Here is a 24162-nt window from a genome sequence, read left to right as displayed (position 1 = left end):
ACCATGCAAAGTATATTACAACAATATTATATTGCAAAAGTCGTGCAAGTTCCTTAAACGGAATTGTCCTGACGCTGTGCTGGTGATAAGAAAAACGGTCATGGTTCTGTGCTCCTATGTCCTGGTTCTGTGCCTTTATATTTTAGTTAAAAATGGCTCATATTCAAGATCATTGATACTGTTATTGACTAATTAACTGTTGTCTGCTTTCTTGAAATTGACATTGTTGTGAATCTGTTTACTGTTATTATGAGAGAAAAAATAGCCTTATTTTTTTTTTTTTTAAATTAACTGTAATCTTATTTATTGGCATGTTAATGGAACCCTTCTTGCCCCCTTTAAGATAAGAAAATATGTTTACGATTTTCGGGATTACGATCATTTTGCAAGATCACCAAAATACGTTGTAATAAAATTAACGGTATCAATTTTCTTGCACCAGATGCGCATTTCGACAATACATGTCTCTTCAGTGATGCTCGTAGCCAAAATATTTGAAATCCAAAGCTTATATAAAAGATGAAGAGCTATAATCCAAAAGGTCCAAAAAAGTATAGCCAAATCCGTGAAAGGAATCAGAGCTTTGCATGAGGGAGATACATTCCTTAATTTACAACAATTTCTATCATTTTGTAACAGCAAATTTTAATAACACAAAAAATCCGTATTTTCATGCCAGTACCGAAGTACTGGCTACTGGGCTGGTGATACCCTCGGGGACTAATAGTCCACCAGCAGAGGCATCGACCCAGTGATAGTAATAAAATTAACGGTATCAATTTTCTTGCACCAGATGCGCATTTCGACAATACATGTCTCTTCAGTGATGCTCGTAGCCAAAATATTTGAAATCCAAAGCTTATATAAAAGATGAAGAGCTATAATCCAAAAGGTCCAAAAAAGTATAGCCAAATCCGTGAAAGGAATCAGAGCTTTGCATGAGGGAGATACATTCCTTAATTTACAACAATTTCTATCATTTTGTAACAGCAAATTTTAATAACACAAAAAATCCGTATTTTCATGCCAGTACCGAAGTACTGGCTACTGGGCTGGTGATACCCTCGGGGACTAATAGTCCACCAGCAGAGGCATCGACCCAGTGATAGTAATAAAATTAACGGTATCAATTTTCTTGCACCAGATGCGCATTTCGACAATACATGTCTCTTCAGTGATGCTCGTAGCCAAAATATTTGAAATCCAAAGCTTATATAAAAGATGAAGAGCTATAATGTAATTTATACAATACTTATATAAAGTAGATGATGTGGTATGTTTGTTGTCAATGGACAAATTTCCATAATAAACCAAAGGAAGTATGTGTTAACAACCATACGTCATCTTACGACCTTCAACAATAACCCATAAAATAAAAATGTAAAAGGTTTTGCATAAAAATGGAGAGCAAAAATATAGAACAAAGGACTTTCTGAGCGTTTGAATCATATGTCTTTAGCAGCTTAAAACTCATTTGTGTGTGAACAATTTAGTGCTGACTATAAGAATGACAATAGTATTGCGGTTTTTTTTTTTTTTTTCTTTTTTTGAGGGGATGGGGGATAAGTTAGAGCGAGGTTACAGTGAAAGTTTTAAGCTTGAAATAGTTTCTCGTAAGATTTAAAAGTTGTATTTTAAAAGAAAAATGTATCTTATAGCTATTAAGAATCACTTGCTGTATCTGTAAGATTTTTTCAACATAATTTTTTTTGTCTGAACGGTTATCAGGTATTTTTTTTCGAAAGTTCGATAGAACACTAAAAAACAATTCACCATTGTATAAAAGGGCAGACTAGAATATGTCAGAGAATGAAGACGAGATAACCTTTGTACAGAGATTTTTGTTATGTTTAGCATGGGATCAACACAAGGGTACATATAAAAATCTATTTAAAAGTATTTGAAACTACCGTTTGCTCTGTTAATTGTGCCTTCAATTTCAAATATTTCAAATATCTCGTAGCTTCATACTACCAAGTGAGTATAAAACAAGTATATAAGTTTAAAAAAAAGAAATTCTTAGATTAAACACCTACATTTAACTTTAAAAGGTCTTTACAGTTTAAAACAATACAAATCTACACACACAAAAAACTGGCTTACTTTCAACAGGTTATCAACCCGAATCGCTATAAGATCATATATAAGCTCACCTGTGTCGAGGGGTCGTGTGAGGTTCATGTATTGTCTTGGCGTCCGCAATTACAAAAAGATCTTTTCTGAAATTACTTGACCAAATGTTACCAAATGATTTTTCAAGAGTGAATCTAGGAAAAACAATATTCATCAACAAATATGACCACTGTCTGTTAAAATGTATTCGAGTTTTTAGTTACAGCCGATTCCATTGAGTATGTAGGCAAATGTGATATCTTTGGTTAGCTTGCTTGTTAGCTAAACCGTGAATTCATTGTTAGGTAAGGTATACTACCCTCCTTTCGAAGTAGCCTGATCCTACATACAGAAAGATGTGTCCTTTGTCGGACTAGTCTACTCGTAAAGTTTACATAACCTGACAATGACTTTTCTGTTCAGCAAGCAAGATAACCAAAGATATTCCCTGTGTCTACACACTCATTGAAATCGGCTTTAATATTGCAAAAGTTCAAACAATTAGGGCAAAACCTACCGAGTAAAAAAATCAAAAGGCCAATGTCTATCTACCTTGCACATTTCAGAAAATTCAGATCAGATAACGAAACTGGGTCCAGCAACATTTATAAGCAATTTAAGATTTTGACCCTCACAGTTTCCATTCACCACACATATTTCGTTACAACGAATCATTTTAAATACAAAAATACCAGTTGCAGCCTTTTGTTTATCTATTAATATATGTATACGGATAAAGCTATAAAAGGCTGCAGGGTCACCAGGGTGAGGAGTCCATGTCCTCTGAAATAAATGCTAAGCATAGATCTAGAAAGCGACAGATAATCATGACATTAAAAAAACTCTCTTCTTTTCGACTTTTTTCGAACAAATTGACACATAAAATGAATTATATGGTATTGTGGAATTTTTAACTTGTGTTCAATTCATTGGTTACACCTTTTACTAGGATAACAATCCTGTCAAGTAAGTATGAGCTTGGAAAAATATTTCAAAAAAGAAGATGGAAATGTGAAAGTTTCCGTGTGTCATGTACAACAGCATACGAACAGCTAACATGCCTCGTCATGGTGGAAGCTAAAAAGTCCACGAAAATTTGATTTAAAGCCTTTATTCGTTCCAACAAAGTTATTGAGATTTTGTTGAGGATTCATTTTAACCATCTACGACAACAAGATTTTTTTTTTAGAATTCACAGCTCTTCTATAAATATATGCGGAGCGCTAACAAACATGTCTATGCGGCATATGCTTTAATCATTGTTGAAGTATCAAAGAAAGGGGCATTCAATATCTTAATAAAACTATTTTTATTTTAGATACTATATATTGTTATCTGATATTGGACGAACGATGTTGCCCTTTTATGTAATTATGTAATACAAGTTACGATCATTTGAAAACACATATTAAACAGCCAAATGGATGCACAAGAGCTAAAATAGGAGTCATAGATCCTATTGACAACAATTATCTGCCCAATTTTATTGATTTTGTAACATTTGTTTCAAATATGACCAACTTCTTATCCAAAATCACCAGCACCGTATCAGGACCCACCAACACAATGACAGGACCCACCAGCACAGTATCAGGACATGAATAAATTGAGAAAATGCTCAATTTTAATAAATTGCAATGTTTTTTCACAAAATAGTTTTGTCGTGTGGATTGCGGTATAGAAAGCGGACTCTATGAGCATTTTTGTTTTATTTTTTCAGTTCTAGATTTTCTGAAAATGAGCATTTTTGTGTTACGCTTACTGAAACAGTTTAGAGGGTCAACTTTTTAATGGTTTACATATGAACCCATAAGAAACAAAATTGAAAAGTCTCAACTGTTTTCTTCCATTTTTTATGATTGAAAACGTCAAAAATCATCATTTTCGTCTTTGTTTACATTTTTTCATTGATCACCAGCACCCGTCAGGACCGAATCACCAGCACAGAACGTTCTCTCGCAGGACAACCATACCCACCGTGATTACATGTACTAGAAGCAATACATACATGTACAAGCCAATTTTGAGGCTAATTTCAACAAAATAAAAACCAAAAGCAGTAAAACATGTTATAGTCAGTATGTAACTCACGTGTCAATCATTTGTCTATTCATATGTCAATCGTCACAATAAATATATCTGATGATGAACTTTACGAGGATTGGCAGGTACATGTTCCCTGTCAGATAATGGCAACACGAAACTGTATTGTTTACAATTCAACTAGATGGAGAATGTGATGTTCGTTGTAACACATATGATATAATATTATTTGATTTATTTCACTTGACTCGGCGGGGTTTGACAGGTTCGCTTATACCCCGCTTGCATACACCCATATAAAGGGACATAACTTTAGTTAAAGAACGGAACCACCAAATTCAGCACATTGTCAATTTGCAAAGGCGAATAACAGTAGAACGATTGAAGTGACAGCACTTAAATTCATCTTTGATCTGTGTTTTGTGGTAATTAACATTTTGTATAGGTTTCATAACATTTGATAAAGGCAAGCTTAAGTTAGAGAAGAGAAACTATTTTGTGCATAATTATGCGTTCATGTGTGAAATGTTTGCTGTTTTTAGTCTGAAAGTGACAAATATAAAACAATAATGCCCTTGCCTGGTAAGAGATAAACATGTAAGGATGAAATGAAGTATTGGCAACAGAGAATGCAGGAATTATTTGTTAAGTTAAGTGAAAATAAAACACCAACGAATAATATAAAAACAGTTTGCTGCTCTGTTTTAAAGGCCTCACTGTGACTTTGTAGTGAATATAACGTAATAAAAGCACTGTTCCTTTGCTTTTTGTGCGTGTTTTGTTATGCATGAACTGATTTTGTTTCATCAATTGATATCCCATATATTTTTTTTCTATCGAAAAATGGTATGATTGGCAATGACACAACTCTCCACAATAGTTAAATTGAAGTGGATGTACGGAATAACACCATTTTTGACATTTTAAATCAAACAAGAGTCTGATTTTTTACTAACCAATAAATAAGTACCCCAAATTCTATATAAGCTCCAATGACAGTTCCAGCAACTGTAGCAAAACCGCCCGTCATGATAGCGTTTAATTCTGACCTTGACACATCATTGATAAACGGTTTCAGGGCTATACTCGATTCCACCTACAAATAATATAAAAAAAACAAGCTATATTTGGAGTACAAAATTAACTGAATTCGTGGAACAATTATCTTTAACCTACAATAATATCAACTCGGGTTTTAGTTTACCCTCGCAAAGATGATGAAAGTAATAATAGAACAAGTTTGTTTTCAAATATTTAAAAATCCACCGTTTTATCACATGGTCCAGCATCGCCATTTGTGGTATCTTATCAAAATATAGACACAGAGCGTTCCTACATGTATTTACACAAATTCCTACTCTTATAATTAAAGAGAGGCAGACGACAACAAAGGGATACTCAAACTCATAAGTCGAACACAATTATGATGTCAATTATGCGACAACTCCAAGGAAATTATCGAAAACGATGAAAAGACAGTCTTCAAAAACAGACTGAGCAATACGATTCCAGCTCTACATGTTACACCCTCCATGTTGCTCTTGTAAGTACATTAACTTCCACTTTTTTTAATTATTGGAAAGTTCTTTGTTTTGATATTATTAGAAAGTCCGTTATTCTGATATTTTCTGTTGCAAACCTCCAAAATTATCCATTATTAAAAAATAGCATTTACTTTTGAATAGATTGCCTTAACGTTACTAATGTTTACTGCGCATTTGAACAACCAATGTTTTTTTCAGTGACGCTCGAGGCCAAAGTATTCTAGCAGAGACATAAATACATATATATATATGTCTCTGATTCTAGTAACATGTCGAAAATCCTAAACATATCTCTAAGATTGAAAAGCTTATTGAACCTAACGGAACCAACAGGTAAAACCAAATTCTGATAATGAATCAGAGCCACGCAATGAGAGGTATTTTGTGGCCATTCATTATTGATTCCAACTGATTTCCAACATTGTATAATGAAATTCCGTATTTAAAACTTAATTCTTTAAAATTATAATTGATGGAAAGACTGTCGTACCTGTCCAACAAATATATGAGCTGATGTGGCAAACGATTCCATTGGTGACGTTTTCATTGCAAATCTGAGCACACGTGCTATACCTTTAATTATTACTTGCATGGCGCCAAGATAGTATAGGATGTTGACGATGGCACTGAAAAATACAACAACAGGCAAAACCTGAAATAAAAATAAAAGTGTTACAAATATTATGACTTTTATTTAGTGAGCATGCGTCATTGCCATAGTAATGTCTCACTCCGTTTATAGTTCATGTGATTAATCAAATGTTCCCTTCTTTTCGATTTTTTATTCACAACGGATTACCCAGTTTTGAACATTGCTTTAATGCAAATGTTGCTTCTTATTTATGTTTTATACAATGATCGACTGTATTCCTATCAATAGCTACAGCAAAGTCTTTAAAGTACCACGATACAGCAGTTAGTGTGATATTCGGTCCTGGAATGTACTTGCTATTCGCCTAATATATTCAGTGCTTTCGCGGTAAGTGGCATACTTGTCACTCAATGAGTTATCTTATGATTCCAATTATATGCATGATTACAACTCCTAAGGTAAAATTTATCGTAAAAACTATAAAGTTTCAATTGTTGTGTTCAGATTCGAATTGGCTTTGAAGGTCTTAAAGTTTTATCTGGTTGGCTTCCAAAACTTTGTGACCTTGAGCGTATGCACCTAATATAGGTTACAGGTATTCCTGAAACACGTGTTGAGCGCAGCCACGTTTATCGGTATCATCGGAGCTTTAAATTTTGATCGTGCAGGGGCGTAGCTACCCGGAGGCACGACAGCACGTGCATCCACGTCGTTTTCACAAAAAAAAAAAAAAAAAAAAAAAAAGAGAGAGAGATGAGTTGGCGATGTGGTTGACAGACTACCGGAGCCAATCACCCTGCAAACACGCCAAAACAGTATTGGAAAGTCTCATTATATTTTACGTTCATAGACCTTATGATAAGGCAACTGGAGAGTGGAGTCGCGTCAAGTTATCAGAAAATCGCTTCTTTGTGCTGTATCTGCTTTGCTCATCGTGTTGTAGGAAATATCACAAACAAACAAATCTAAATATTGTCTGAACATACGAAACTGACCTAGCATGTAATTTTGACGAATTCAATTGGGAGGTCGCTCGATGCCGAACACGTACGCTGGTTTATAACATCTCGCGAGTGCTACCATGCCATGATGACCCTGAGATCTATCAGTCACGGTACTACGTATGCAATTGAAAACAAATGTACGATCAACAATTACCAACGAAAGTTACATAGCATTACTGCATATTCATCGGGATTTCAGTGTGAATGTTGACAAAGTAATAGAGAAGTTTGTTTTTGCCCAGACCCGAAGAGCAGATTTTAGACAATTTTGAGTAAATTATTTATCACAAATATGTGTTGTTTAAGTATTACTATATTCAGAAGATTTATTAATAGTTTTACATTCATAAATTTTTATCTTCATATAGCTCCTCTTTTAACCGTCCTATGACCGAAAACCGAAAAAAAAAAAATTTTGCATAATAGGGTCCCAAATTTTTTTTTGTTTCCACATTGTTTCTTTCTAGCTACGCCCCTGCCGTGTATACTAAAAACATATATGTTAGACTAAGAGTTGATTAATTTTAACCAACGACTTGCTGAAAACTTTTGAAAGTAACATTATACAAACGTTACAGAGAAACTACAGTTATTGTCTGGAAACCAAACGTGTCTTCGGAAGACGAAGATGCAGACGACGACGACATCATAGCATTATACGAACCCAAAAATAATTGTGCGTTGGTATAAAAATACATCATGACTATGCCATGCAATTATTGCAAGATATAAAAGATTTAAATTTAAGTTGGAGTGCACAAAAACAAATGAACTTACTTTAAACACTACAGGGTGGTCTTTCAATCCCTCGTCACCAAATACAAATCTGGATCCATTGTCTGTGTAGGCAAGGAAGGCTGTCACTTGGTCCCCGATAAACTGACATACTGCATACCCTGTAGGCCACCGTAAGATGATCATACCCAAAACAAACTGAAGAATGATGCCCCATATAACAGGGGTCCATTGTACCTGCAAAAAATGTAGACCGATATAACATACAATACAAGTGTAGGAAAAGATCACACACAGGAACTTCAGTGAACACGAGTAAGTCCATGCATATCTGACATACACAAATAATTGGGACTCAACAATTCTCGTTCAATCGATATATCATCAAATTACTAAAATAAAATGCTATAAATGTATTTAGAATAACAGTTAGACAGCAGACCGTACAATATTTATCCCATGTACATTGAAAGTCCTGATCGTATTTATTTTTAAATCTATCATGTCTGTTATAGAAAATTAAGAAAATGTTTTGCGTGTTTCAATGTTTCATCCTAGCTGAACATGAGATATTTGCCTCTGGACGTTAAGCTTAAGTAAGTTACTCGAATAATTAGAGTGCTCTTGTCCTTCAGATCACAATGTAGTAATCGTAATGAGCGGAAAACAACGACTGGATTATTCGGGTTTCATAATATGTAAAATACTTCAAGACGAACCGTTTTTCATTTAACTTACCTTTGAGGGTGATCGTGACGTAATGAACACAATAAGAATGAAAAATAATAGTCCACCAAAAGGTACCAGTTTTCGTATATCTTGGTACCAGTCGTAACATAGAAATCCAAATATCACAAGAAGAGTGACTGTTGTGATAATTCTGAAAAATAAAATTCTTTTCAACATATTTATTATGGAAAATAAAATAATTCTGTTTAACAAGGTCATTCTGAAAAATAAAGGATTCTTAACATTTGTAACATGAGCGACACGAACAGAGCCACGTCACGTATAGAGCAGGATCTAACATTTCTAAAGCACATCAGGTCATCAGGTTTTTTCTTGTTGGTCAGTCGTTTGTTTACTAATTACTGGTAGATGTATGTGTTTTATCAACGTTTGTGTCTTCGTCGTTTTACGTGTTGGTCATTGCGTTGTCAGTTTGTTTGCGATATAGGATCTGAATATCCCTTTTCCGTTCAAAACTTTTATCAATACCTTTTAGTAGACTTTAATTTGGTGGATTATTTTTTGACGATTTGTTCTATCCGCGAAAATAAGCGAAAATGTACTTCCCGCGAAAATAATCCACTATACGATATCCTTTAACCCCGATATTCCATTGACGTCTGACGGGATTTTAATAAGGCCTAGGAACCTTAGAGCGCAGTCTATGTAGAAATCATGAAAATTAACGGCCATACATTTCTCTAAAAGCCGGTCATCCGGAATATGAAAACGGAAACTAAAATGACAGTATGGACATGTGATTGAATAAATGATTCTGCAAAAGCAACTTTAAATAAAACATTTTTTTCTGGCAGATCCAAAGTATATACAGGCTGTTTGAAATTAAAATTGCGACAAAATAGATCTTTTTGTATAATATTCCAACAAGACCATTTACTATTCTAATTCGTACAATACATTTCAGTAATGAGAACTCTTTGTAATTCATGCAACATGTTGAACTATGTGTTACTTAAGGTGGTACCCAACACTTTCACTAAAATTAATTTGGCTCGTTTAATTTTCACAAAATTTTGACAAAGTATGTACTTTGACCCTTTGACAAAAATAAAAAAAAATTTTTTTTTGAACCAACCGTTTTGTCAGAAAAATTACATTGGTTATATAGCAATTTGACAAGCACTAATTTTGATCATCGAGAAGCTTAATATTTCCTTAACAACACAACGTAATTAAAACGTTTAGCTGATTTTACAGAGTTATCTCCCTGTAGTGTTAGGTACCACCTTAAACATTTCAAAGCACACTAACAAAACTTTGGTAAACCAAATATGCTCTAAAAGAGAAGTGAAAGACATTTTGAATCATAAGTCGAAAATAAAATGACAACATCAGAGCCTAAAAAAAAAAAATGTAAAAATACCAAAAGACGAAAACAACATGTTAAACAGGAGACTGAGCAATTTGAAGGTGTAGTTCTCAGGTGCTCCGGAAGGGTAAGCAAATCCTTGTTCACTGTGGCACTGTAAAAAGTCTAACATATCTTCTAACATATATTAGATCAATAAGTAAAATGATTTAAACTCATTCAAAAGAGTGTAAAAAAGAAGATGTGGTATGATTGCCGATGACAGAGCTCTTCAAAAGAGATCAAATGACACAAAAGTTTTAAAACAGCTATAGGTCACCGTATGGCCTTCAACAATGAGCAAAGTCCATACCGCATACTGAAACAAACTACATTTTTAATTATAGTTCCCGAAATACCACTAGATAGGATTTTTACAATCTAAAAGGAAGACCGCACTTAAATCGAATATTACCACGATTACATGTAAGATGTAGATTCTATAAGTACTTTTAACATGGTATGGAATAATACATCTCAGGACTAGTTGTTTTAAAAAATACGAAGCTGTCCAGATACGTGCAAATTTATTCATTGGATCATTTAAGTAATTAAATCAAAATAAGAAAGAGGGAATTACTCTTAAAAGTTAAGCTTTTTTTTTTGTCAAATGTTCGGACTCCTTGGTTGCTTTTTTTCATTCGATACAAGGTAAAAGTAAATATTTAACTAAATACATCAGATCCGAAATTATTAAATCTATATATTTAACTTAGTTTTTATATTTTATTTTTGTATTAATAAGGCACCAACCATTCGTCAGTTGTTCTTGCACATTATGTAGTGATTGGACAAATTGTACCCCTCATCAAAACAGAATTGTAGCTGCTTAACATATATTTATCGTTCATAGTCAAAATATGATCATGTCTTGCTTCATTGGTTTATTTAATCACTGTTAATAATCTCGTAAAGGAAAATGACTGACCATGACCAAAAAGGTCAAGACTTTTAAATATTACTTAATAACGATATACGTATTATCTAATTTTTATCGATTTTCTTTCTTCTATGGGTTTATTAGGTTGTATGTACATGGCGGATATATAGAACAAACGTCTAAGGATTTTTCGGATTTACAATCTTGATAAAATGAAAAGATAAAAAATTAAAATGCATTTTTTTCAAGTCATGCAAGTATTGGATTTCGCACGTAACAAAAATGCTCGGGCAATGTCGAGGGTCAACTAATATGCCAATCTAAGAAAATTGCAAATATTAAATGTTTCGTTAAAAAATTTAGAAATAGATATACACAATGTATATCTGTATTATACATGTTATATACGAAATAAGCGTTCCGCCGATTGAAACTGGAAATAACGTCAACATTATTACCATGACATGCATGCATGATTACGTATATATGCAAATAGTAAATTTGAAAAACAACAGAAAATCAAACAATGAACACTTTTCTTGAATTTTGCATACTTACGCTCGCATAAACGGGACTTTTATGTTTAGAGATTTATGAGCTTTTACAATCTTTCTTCCAGCAAAAATAAAAACTTTTCTAGACTTCTCGGCATGGGCGGCAACCCATATAATTACTATTATACAGTCAAATATCAGTAGCATAACATTGTCGTTATCATACCAAATCGCATAGATCATATACATCACATATAATACCAACGATAAGATTTGTCCAAACCAAAAAAAAGCTTTTGTTCTCTTTTTGTGCCACCATTTTGATCGAAGGAACCACAAACGACCGAAAAATGAAAAAGAATCAACACTTTTTACAGGAGTCAATTCGTTTGAGTATGCATCATGTGCATTGTCAGTACTTCCACAAGAATTTATTTGTATTCCATTTTCGACATCTGAAAACTTGTCTTTTGAATCCTGAAGAACATATTTATCCATGGTCATTTTAAACTTGCGGTCATATTGTCCTTTAAGTTAAATCCGATTGAAGATCAACACAATCTAAACATCTTTGTACGACAGTCAAACGCCGCGTGGTAATTGAAAACGTATTTGTTTACTTGATACTATCTAGGTCACCGTGGTCAGTTTAATGTGTATACAATATATTATCTATAAGTCTTGAGTTTAAATGACCAGTATACACATACATGTACATGCATGTATTCAAATAACTTTGACCTAGAAAATTATAACAATCGTATTATTTGAGATGTGATATTAGTAAGGTTCTATTTACACCTATTCTGTTGATCCATGCATGTGGGAATAGCTATATATAGTGCATGGGTTATATAACCCCAGTACACAAACATACAATTACGTGTTACATGTACATGTATTCATGTACGTGTTACTTATACAGATCTACTGCCTGGTAATTAATGAATTATACAAGATTTACAAATTATCGTTAAATAGTGATAACAGTTCAAAACTTTATCTTTATAGTAAACTTAAAAATGAAATTAAATTCGAGGACTACTTGCACAATCTAAACAATTTTAATAGTCGTCAACTTTTTACAAAATTACGTGTAAGTGATCATAATTTGGAAATTAAATTAGGACGTTATAAAAAAAATCAAAGAGACTGTGCAAAGTTTGTAAAATTTTAGATGATGAGGAACAATTTTTCCTTCATTGCCAAATTAACAGTAATGTAAGACATTCCCTTATAAATGCAATTAAAACACATTATCCTAATTTTAACTAGCTCGACTCAAACTCTAAACTTAAAACTATTCTAGATCCCAATAAAGATATTTTTCTAGTGTTGTAGACTATATAAAGCAATCTTTGGAATTGCGAAAATAAGTTCCACATTGGTCAATTATTATATATAGTGGGCATATATATTGTATGGTTTGTCATTTGTTTAGACTTGTTTGTATGATATACTTATTTCTAGTGACTGTATAATGAAATGCATCATGATCCCATATGATATATAAAAATTGTTGAGTTAGATTACTGACAAATGAAAAATACATTGTGTATAAAAATAATAATATAACATCCACACACGCTTAAAAAACACGTGTCTCATGTCTATCTCTAGATTAGCCTTCCGTGACAAGGTAACACTACGACTATTGAAGTTATATTTTAATATAGCGGATGTGGTCGAGTGGTCTAGAGCGCTGGACATGAGGCTAAGCGATTGGTGCTGTAGTGTATCAAAGGTGTGAGTTCGAATCCCGCTGATGGACGAACAAAAAATTGTCAGTAGAAAATCTAACTCTAACACTGTTTGGAGTAATTTTCAGACTTATATATATATATATACATAGATACGTTATTAATATCAACTTCACTTTAAAACATTTATCATGTATTAGAGCTTTCTTACAAATTGACGAAAGGTACGTACGCCTGACGAATCATACGTAAGACGCGTTTTAGGGATTCTTTATTTTGACATAGTTAAATAATAGTCATGGAACCTCGAACCTTTAACCTACATGCAACGACACTTATTAATTTTTTTTTTTTTATGTATAGGATTTCGGGACGTTCGATAGATTAAATTATAATACCACCAGGTGGAAGTGGATAACTCTACAAGATATCTTAAATATAGGGTAGTCAGAAGAAAAAAAATGTCCCTAAAAATTGAAAAAAAAGTGCTCCAACCCCCATCCCCCACTCTTTAAAATTACAATGTTGCATTTAACCTAAGAAAATATCAAAACAAATACATTGTCTTCTTCCCTTTAAACAGAAAAATAAGGGGGAAAAAAATTGCGTTTTGCTTACAGTACTAAACATTCATGAAATATATGCCACTGGACGTTGAGTGACAACTTCGCGTCTATCTTTCAAGCATGTGTACTGTTAAATCGTCATTTTAAAAAATCCGCAACATATATGATGCAAATTTGTAGATTTATTTTCCATATATACACTAGGTGTTTAAATGTGTATGTAAATGAACCAAACAATCTACATGTATCTAATTAGTTGACCTATAAATAAAGCTCAAGTGCAGATGTAGGAGGGATTCGCACACAATTACCTCTACTCAATAGACACATTCCTAGCCTCCAATTCTAAATCTTTGTCTAAATTTATTATATACTGTAACAATTAAGTCAGAGAGAGAGAGAGAGAGACGGTTTAATTTTCCAAACACCAAAGTTTTTCGTTTTTGCTTTGAGGGTAAGTGAACAATTCACTTCCGAAGAGTGTTATACCTTTTTCCTTTAAAAATATTCTGATTCCCTATTTGACCAAAAAAAATATTGTGGTCATGCAGATTACAAACAAAAATTCTGAATCCAGATTTTCTCTTTACCCTAAAGTGTTAAAATGTTGAAGAAAACAAAATTGATTAATAGCGTCGAAAAACAAAGAAAAGATCAAAAACATAACCCCTCCTCTTTTGAAGTTCAATGGTTGCTCCCATAACTTGTTTGTTTTTATTCTTTTTTTCCCACCGATTTTATACTTGTTTAACAGTGTGAACTTTGTGACGTTCATATTAAACTAAATTTGCAATTAAAGTTATAGTTTCACATTTGTTACATTACCTTTTCTAACAATTAACATAAAATTAATAGAAAAAAGGTTGATCACAAAATCTCGATATTCCACGTTGACAATTTGCTGATAGTGCAATATAAAAAAAATGTGAATATTGTCTTAAATATAGACTAACGTACGTACTTCAATAACAATGAATAATGCATTTTAAAATTTTAAACGTGAAACTCGTGCTTAAACTATTCCCGCGGAAATGAGTGTACTCGTGGTTTACGTAAGTAACGTATCGGACGTAAGTGTATTTGACACTAGTATTCTTTGTTTTCTTATATTAAAGGCTTGTATTATTTGCGATATGCTTATTCATGAAAGATAAATTTGATCTAGAAAAGAACGCTGTTTTACCGGATAAAACAAAGACTTTAAATTGTTATTGTGGAAATGTAATACGTGCTCCCCTTACGTTCGTTCGTATCTTTCGTCAATTTGTAAGAAAGCTCTACTATGTTTCTTGTCACTTGTGTATACAATGTACTATGTTTGCATTTTAACCCGTCGGGGTTTCATGTTTTTTGCAATAAAGAAAGTTAAATATATGTAACAGTGTGTGTAAGTGGGAAATATTTATAGATTTAAAAACAACTTTAAGCGACGTAAATTTAATTCCTAATTAATATTTTACATCGTAAAGGCAGAAACAGATGTGAATTATACACTTAAATATTTCAACATGTAATCAAGGTCTCAGTTCAAAAGAAACAAATTGTTGTAATTTTAAGCAGGTTTGATATGAATTATTAAAATAACCAACTGTATCCAAAGAAAATTAAGGTAAATGTTGCCACGGTTTCATTATAGGGATCAAGTAATCTCATTTATGGCGTAATAGAATAAACTTAACTAAGATTACCGATAAGAAATGATTCTATTTGAAGTTCTGTAAGAAACCTCAAAATTAATCTTGTAAGTAAATTTTGCCACGGTTTTATTATAGGGAAAACGGTACTATTTATTCTGCCATAGGCGACAATATTAACATTTTCTAAATTTACCACTTTTTAAGATAAAAACCTGGATAAAACAGTTATATGTTGTGTTAGTACTTTATTATTGTGTTTTAAAAATTAAAGCCAAATAGTATCATGACCAACTTCCAACGGAGCTTGTTTATGTTATCCATGCCCACCGTCATTTTGCACCAAATTTATGAAATTTTGCAAGTCTTTTCGAATAATTCTCTAGAAAATATTTCAATAGGTTTCAAAATGTATATTGTAAATATACACACTGCAGTTATTCATAGATAAATAAAAAATATATTGTACCCTTACATCCAATCACAGCGCTCTTAAGTTGACTTCCTACGCCCTGTCTTGGGTACACAAAAGGCCAACCTAATGCTGGGAAAATTAAATACTACCGTTTTCCCTATAGATCACGCAATCATACCTTCCAATATGCTGCATGATGTTCAGTAAATTTCAATCTACATCCTGCCGATGTTTCACGGTATTTTGACATCGTACAATTAAGGTCAAGATTTTTAAAAACCGTTTAATGAAGGGTTTACACTTAATACCCAAGCGGTAAAACATGATTATTGTTTTTTTTTTTGTAACGGATTTTGTTAGTTTTTCTACTTAAGAAAAAATGTCACATTTTCGACAAATTTCAACCAATAAAGCCTACAATCTGTAAAATATTCTCTTTATCCGAAGATCATCTCTGACTGGTATTCATGACTATATGAGGCGATAGATATATCTGAAATCATGGAATCCCTCTATATATTGTGGCATCGATCTCCAATCTTACATTGTTAGGATCCACACCAACTTATTAAACCACTGTAAATAATCATAACTTATACTCTATGTTAATCAATTTAGATAATTGATATTCTTTAACAGTTTAAGTTTTTACTTAGTATAAACATTGATACATCCTAATTGTTGATACTGCATGAGTACGCAAAACATAAGATTCGGGGTATTGTAGAACTAACCTAATGACAAATCAAACCTCTTGCGGAGAGTTGTCTCATTGGCAATCATACCACATCTTCTTTTTTATACATACCAAAATTACCTGAATCCTTCAGTCCTCACAAAATGAATGTACCATATAGTTATAATACTATTCTTATTTCCAAAGTTACTCACGCTCTAACATAGATTGCCTTTGATATCAATAACCGGAAATTGATGATGAGTGCCGTTTTTCCTCGATTCGCTAAACGTCTTGGTGTTTGCGTGAATAGGAAAATCCATACAATTAAAACACAAATATCCCATGCAAGCAAACCAGCTCGCTCAGAGTTATACCACATCGCATAAATTATATAACACAGATACGCAACAGGAATTAATATTTTCAAAGCTGTCAAGACAAAAGTTTTTGTTTTATTTCTCCACCATGAACTTTTTAACACAGGAGGAGTGTAAAACTGCGAGAACGAGTCCGAATTCATACATGATTTCTGGTCAGCTGAAAGTTTTCCCTCCATTTTAAAACTTTCACCTTTCACAGAAGAACTTTTCTGTAGAAGAGGCTGTTCCGATGCCATGTTGAATTAGATCACGACTTTATTGAAATATCACTGTTCATTCATTCTTCTGTAAAACAAAGAAACAAATGTAGCATTGCTGGTGGAGGTTTCCTATAGTCGTCAGTACTTTTGTGTTGACTATTTGTAATGTCTATCAATTACAGTTACCGTTTACTTAACTGAATTGTTCCAAAACTATTATTATAATTTTAGTACCCAAGACAAATATTATATAAGCTCTATTTTGAAAAAAAAATCGAAATTTTAGTTCTCAAAGCTATAAACATGTTTAGGATTCAACAATCACTGATGATTTTTTTTTATTTACGAACTATGCGTCTGTCATTACAAAAAGTGAATAGTGTTTTATTTACCAGCAAATTAGACAATCTTGAAGCTGTGTCATTGTAATAATGGCAAAGGTCACTTAGACCAGTTTCTCTGATGTTGTGATAGCTTTATATTTTAAAGTACTGTTAAAAGTTTGTTTGATGTGTTTTTAGTATTACATGGACTTCTGGTTTGCTTTATTTCCAGGAAAAGGCAACTTGTAAGATTTTCAAAGAACATAAGTTTAACTTGAATGCATCAAGTACTTGAACATAAATGCATTTAACAAGTAATTTCCGGAACACATTTAAAACAAAAATCTCTCTCTCTCTATATATATATCAAAATTAACCAGTAACATTGACAAGTAAATATTGATAACGACATTTGTCGTAAAAAAGTGTCATCGAAAAAATTGCCATTGGTTTTGTTATGGTTGTGTTGGTTTCGATTTCTGTTTCCTTTATCGGTTTTTGTTTTTTGTTTTTTGTTTTTTGTTTTTTAGCTTACCTGGCCCAAAGGGCCAAGTGAGCTTTTCTCATCACTTGGCGTCCGTCGTCCGTCGTCCGTCGTCGTCCGTCGTCCGGCGTCGTTAACTTTTACAAAAATCTTCTTCTCTGAAACTACTGGGCCAAATTTAACCAAACAAATTCGGGTATCTAGTTTAAAAAATGTGTCCGGTGACCCGGCCAACCAACCAAGATGGCCGCCATGGCTAAAAATAGAACATAGGGGTAAAATGCAGTTTTTGGCTCATAACTCAAAAACCAAAGCATTTAGAGCAAATCTGACAGGGGTAAAATTGTTTATCAGGTCAAGATCTATCTGCCCTGAAATTTTCAGATGAATCGAACCGCGTTGTTGGGTTGCTGCCCCTGAATTGGTAATTGTAAGGAAATTTTGCTGTTTTTGGTTATTATCTTGAATATTATTATAGATAGAGATAAACTGTAAACAGCAATAATGTTCAGAAAAGTAAGATTTACAAATAAGTCAACATGACCGAAATGGTCAATTGACCTCCTAAGGAGTTATTGTCCTTTATAGTCAATTTTTAACAATTTTCATAAAATTTGTAAATTTTTGTTAACATTTTCCACTGAAACTACTGGACCAAGTTCATTATAGATAGAGATAATTGTAAGCAGCAAGACTGTTTAGTAAAGTAAGATGTACAAACACATTACCATCACCAAAACACAATTTTGTCATGAATCCATCTGCTTCCTTTGTTTAATATTCACATAGACCAAGGTGAGCGACACAGGCTCTTTAGAGCCTCTAGTTTTATTATTTTATCAAGAAGCTTTGTTACAATTATAATATGGGCAGTAATATTGCAGTACTTTTGTCCAATTACCCTTATTCTATATTCTTTATTTATTTTTAACCTTATTCTATATTCTTTATTTATCAGCACTCCTTATTCTATATTCTTTATTTATCAGCACTCCTTAACTCTCTATTTGTTATTCATTTTGTCCTATTTTTCTCTATTCTTACACTATTTGCCATTCATTGTTCACTTTTCATCCATTATTCTTTTTTCCGTAAACCCCTCCCAGACCCCCATTATTCTCCCCCTCCAACCATGGCGATATTCAAAGAATAAGAAAATTAAATTTAAGGATGACAAAATTTAAATGACATTAGGTCAATTGTGTGATTCTTGACAAAATTGGGTTTTCTATGTCTATAGATATAGGACGATGTGGCATGAGTGTCAATGAGACAACTCTCCATCCAAATAACAATTTATAAAAGTTAACCATCATAGGTCAAGGAACTGCCTTCAAGACGGACCCTTGGCTCACATCGAACAGCAAGCTATAAAGGGCCCCAAAAATCATTTATGTAAAACCATTCAAACGGGATAACCAACGGTCTAAATAAATCAGTGAAATAAATCTATATAAAAAAACGAGAAACGAGAAACACGTGTGAACTACATAAACAGACGACAACTACTGTACATCAAATTCCTGACTTAGGACAAGTCATTGCTGTGTAAACATTCAAACGTTTTAATGGTACCTAACCTTCTCCCTTTTCTGAAACAATAGTATAACATCACAACATAGAAAAACACACTATAAAATATTGATTGGATTTTACTCTGAAACACTATGTATTTTACTCTGAAACACTTTTGACAGCTTAACATTTTCACAAGTTTGAGTCCTGTTAACTTGAGATCTTCACTAAAATAGTGATGGTGTCCTTAAATAAGGGTCAGACCACATATTCAAAGTCTTTATATATTCAATAATTTTGTTTTTTTCAATATAAACGAAGCTTTCAAATTTTATTTTTTGACTTCAACTTCATGAAAACCATGCATGTATATATCCTGAACTATGTACATGCATCAACATTCAAAATATCAATTTTCAACCCATCTTAAAAGTCGTGGCGTGTTTGAAGAGGTACGGGTGTAGTTAGCTATAAAATAGAGCCAAATATAGAGAAGCAAACCGACCTCCGGCGTTGGAAAGACTTAAAGAAATGTGTCAAAGAGACAACAACCCGACCAAAGAGCAGAAAACCGCCGAAGACCACCAATGGGTCTTCAACATGCATTTGGGATTACTAAAAATCTTCATTAGAATACTATGGAGCATAACATGTTGGAAGTTCATACATGCACATGTTTATTTGGGTTCAAAATATTTTCTCAATCAGAAAAAAAGTTACATTGTGAAAACTCATTTCAGTTTAGAGTACTGCCTAGTATTTTTTTCTGATTGAGAAATATATAAATATGATTTTAATGCCAAAACGGTTATCACAATAACCATAAAGTTAACATGAAAAAAAACCATGCCTCAAGAGCAACGCCAAAAGTACATTTTTTTTAGAGTAGGGCTACTTTGAGATATACTCTAAAAATGGGAATTAATAAAGTGTTGGTATGTGCGTATATCGATAAAACCACTTAACTAAGATTTGTTCCGAACGGACGTATTTTTCTACATGTCCTACGATAAATAAGTATTACGATTGAATATCTTAACTTAAGTGGTTTTATACATATCATCCCCGACTCCTAAAAGTACCACTTACAATGTATAACTTAATTCCGATTCCGGTCGCATCGGTGTCATTCTGTACGTAACACCGATGAGTAGCATCCGTAAAAATTCTCCGAATTGGACATCTTTAAAACATAAATCTGTCAATCTGTTAATTTGTTTGTAATAGTGTTTTATTAAACCCAAATAAGTTCTTTTACAATTGATCAAGTTCATGGTTATTTTAATATCCAAAAAAATTGTTATTTGAATTATATATATTTTCATTAAATAATAAGACCCATTAAATAACACTGCACGCGTACGTGCTATACCACCGGGTACAGATGGCTGTTGCTAATGTCGGAACAACATTTTAAATGTATCGTTTGCATTAATTTTCTCTTCAAATTTATATTCAAAACAGTACTCGGCCTCCATACTTATATTTTATGTAATCATTGGCATGCGCTAGTGATGTGTTAGACATACTATACACCCATTCTGGTACACTAAATGACAGTTTGTTGTGTTTAATGAGATTTTAATGCAACCTAGTAGGTGTAGTTGTTGGTTTTGGAGGCCTGTATATAAATCTAGATTGATAATTTAGTCTTAGATGCACAATTATTATTTGTTTTTTTTTTGCATTTTAACTACCTGTCAGTAACTGCGAGTAGTCTCAGATCTGCACTTATAGTGTCTTCTTGTTGTTTTAATGTACATGCAAGTACCCTGCCACGTCCACTCTGTGTGTTGTTGGATTTTTTTTTGTTAGATGTATTTCTATTTGTATCAATCTGATGAGTTCAGCTTTTATAAACTGATTTTAATAGTTCGTTCTTATGTTGTATTGTTACACCACTGCCCTGGTTTGGGTGGTTTGGGGAGGGAGAGGGCGGATGTTGAATACCGCTAACATGTTCAAACCCGTCAAATTCTGTATGTACATGTATATGTGCTTGTCCCAAAATCGGTAGCCTGTAATTCAGTGGTAGTTTTTCGGTCATTTCGTATAACAGGTTAGAATATGGCAGTACGTTTACTCGCTTGGATCGTTTTACTATACATTGTCATTCCGATGCCTTTTATAGCGACTATTCGGTATGGTCTTTGTTCATTATTGAAGTCCGTACTGTGACCTGCAGTCGTTAATTTCTGTGTCATTTGGTCTCTTGTGAAGAATTGTCGCAAATGGCATTCATATCACATCTCCTTTTTTATACAAGGTAAAAATTAATAGTTCATAATAACATAGTTTTAAACTTCTGTTCAGTTCATTATAACATAGTTTTAAACTTCTGTTCGGATCATAATGACATAGTTTTAAACTTCTGTTCGGATCATAATGACATAAGTTTAAACCTCTGTTCGGATCATAATGACATAGTTTTAAACTTCTGTTCAGTTCATAATGACATAGTTTTAAACTTCTGTTCGGATCATAATGACATAGTTTTAAACTTCTGTTCGGATCATATGACATAGTTTAAAACTTCTGTTCAGTTCATAATGACATAGTTTTAAACTTCTGTTCAGTTCATAATGACATAGTTTTAAACTTCTGTTCAGTTCATAATGACATAGTTTTAAACTTCTGTTCGGATCATAATGACATAGTTTTAAACTTCTGTTCGGATCATAATGACATAGTTTTAAACTTCTGTTCAGTTCATAATGACATAGTTTTAAACTTCTGTTCAGTTCACAATGACATAGTTTTAAACTTCTGTTCGGATCATAATGACATAGTTTTAAACTTCTGTTCAGTTCATAATAACATAGTTTTAAATTTCTGTTGAGACATTGGAATACTTTATTCTTGTAAATTTTCATTAAAAAATTCTTCTTAAACTAAATTTCTATTCTGTTCATAAGGACGCAGATTTAAATTTCTATTCTGTCCATGCAATGACATAGTTGTGATTTGGTATATTGCTTTTATTTTTATTTTGAATACAACATTAAGGGAATGAGGTATAATTGAAAACGAACATAGTCGAAATAAAGGCGTTCTACGCTGGAATTGATTCCAAATATGCATGAAATATTTGCCACTGTATTTAACCAGCAAGTGACAATTAAATACAAGTGATATCTAGTGTTAAAACATCATCTTACCATGACATGTGTTGGATATTCCTCTATGAAGCAAATGCTTCGACCCTTGTACTATACATGTATATCATATATAGCATATGCAGGCACTGAATGATCTCGCATGTATAGTTGGCGGATATTATATATTACACTAATAGGTTTTATCCTGAACTCATCATAATGTCACTTGAAATATTCGTAAAAAATAATTCATTAGTAATTTATTCCACTCAATCTTAAATCCAACACATTACGACATGCAAAAAAGAAGTAGTTTGTCCACGAAGGTTAATCAAAGCGACCTTTACTCGAACTGTAAATTGATTTTAAAGCTTCATAATACAAAATTTCTTTGCCTATTACTACACAAGCTGGTGTCCGTATTTATCGTAAGTTATTATCTTATCCGTAAAATTGAACTTCTAAGATGATTTGACAAATACATAGAGCTCAAGAGATTATCTGTAAATCGAGATATCAACATTCAACTTCTTATCATGAATGTCGACATTTTTCTCTTCTATATTGTGACCCTTAGAATATGTCCCGTTTGTCATTGCACGATTTCAAAGTGTTGGTAGCATACGGTTATCAGATCGTATTGACTTCCATGATTGCGCGACTAACACGTAAGAGTAAGATGAGATAATTTGATAATACTTCAATGGACAGCAATCCAACAGCACAATCATTTGGAAATTCCACAAGTCTTATTAATAAACGCGTGTATATTTTTCGCTTTTATTACTTAAATTCCATGCTATAAATCCACGAACAACGAAATCGTTTGATCACAAATTATTTTCTGTCAAGTGCCTTTAACACAATATATATATAATATGTACTTTAATAAAGTCTACTTTATACATTCAAGATTACTTTTCCTGTTTCCGATTTTAATAAAATTTTAGAATAGAAAAATAATTAAATCACATGATATGATGTATAATGTTTTCCCCCCGCTTGTTCGCATATACACAATACACAGTTATTGTTACATCCAACTATTTAACAATAAACAAAGTCTCAAGTTTATAGTATGACGTCATTTAAAAAAAAAGTAATTTAAAACCTGTATAAACAATATATCTATCGCGATTTTTCTCAGTAGTTATAAAAAAAAAATTAATCGACACATTGTCCACTTTCTTTCCCTGATTAATATCTAGTATTGTTAAATCATAGCGCATTTGACATGTTTCATTAGTTTACTATATACATTTAAAAAAAGTCAAAATATATGTATAAAGTTTTAATGAAACACCAATAATACACCAAATATCAGTTTTCTTTGATTCATTTTAAAAAATATTTGGTTTTAAAAGAAATACTTTACTATTTTATTGATACTTAAATAATTTCCTAATGATGTTATTTTTTCACTTACGATAGTGTTGACTTAACAGTGGCGCATCCTGAACTTTTTATAAAGGGAAAACAGGGGGCGGGCGCTCCAGTCATGCCTCGGTGATTCCCTATATAACCAACCAAATTTTCCCCACAAAAGAGGACACGACTATGCTGAATATGTTGTATAGATTATATGACGCAAATTGGTGTTTGCTTTCTATTTAAAAAGGGGAAGGGTAGCGTATATATATAAATTTTATGTTAAATTAGATTAGAT

At 32.6% G+C, this 24162-nt stretch overlaps 1 protein-coding gene across 2 annotated transcripts in view; it reads right to left on the bottom strand.

Moving 5' to 3' along the window:
* LOC139527123 (solute carrier family 28 member 3-like) overlaps window positions 1-23717 on the bottom strand; it is a 28886-nt gene extending 5169 nt beyond the window's left edge. The window contains exons 1-6 of one of the 2 annotated variants that reach the window (XM_071322397.1): window positions 22557-23717; window positions 16709-17161; window positions 8769-8910; window positions 8073-8267; window positions 6190-6351; window positions 5126-5251 (exon numbers count right to left, since the gene is read on the bottom strand). In XM_071322397.1, coding sequence (XP_071178498.1) covers window positions 5126-5251; window positions 6190-6351; window positions 8073-8267; window positions 8769-8910; window positions 16709-17112 — 1029 coding nt within the window. In that variant the 5' untranslated portion in view covers window positions 17113-17161; window positions 22557-23717. Of the gene's footprint in view, window positions 1-5125; window positions 5252-6189; window positions 6352-8072; window positions 8268-8768; window positions 8911-11566; window positions 12123-16708; window positions 17162-22556 lie in introns of those variants that run through there. The other variant, XM_071322396.1, reaches the window with a different exon arrangement.
* Between the last annotated feature and the right edge of the window lie 445 nt (window positions 23718-24162).

The sequence above is a fragment of the Mytilus edulis genome, chromosome 6 (genome assembly GCF_963676685.1).
Source record: "Mytilus edulis chromosome 6, xbMytEdul2.2, whole genome shotgun sequence".
NCBI lineage: Eukaryota > Metazoa > Mollusca > Bivalvia > Mytilida > Mytilidae > Mytilus > Mytilus edulis.
The sequence above is the reverse complement of the archived record's forward strand: the minus strand, read 5'-3'. Positions and strand labels throughout refer to the sequence as shown.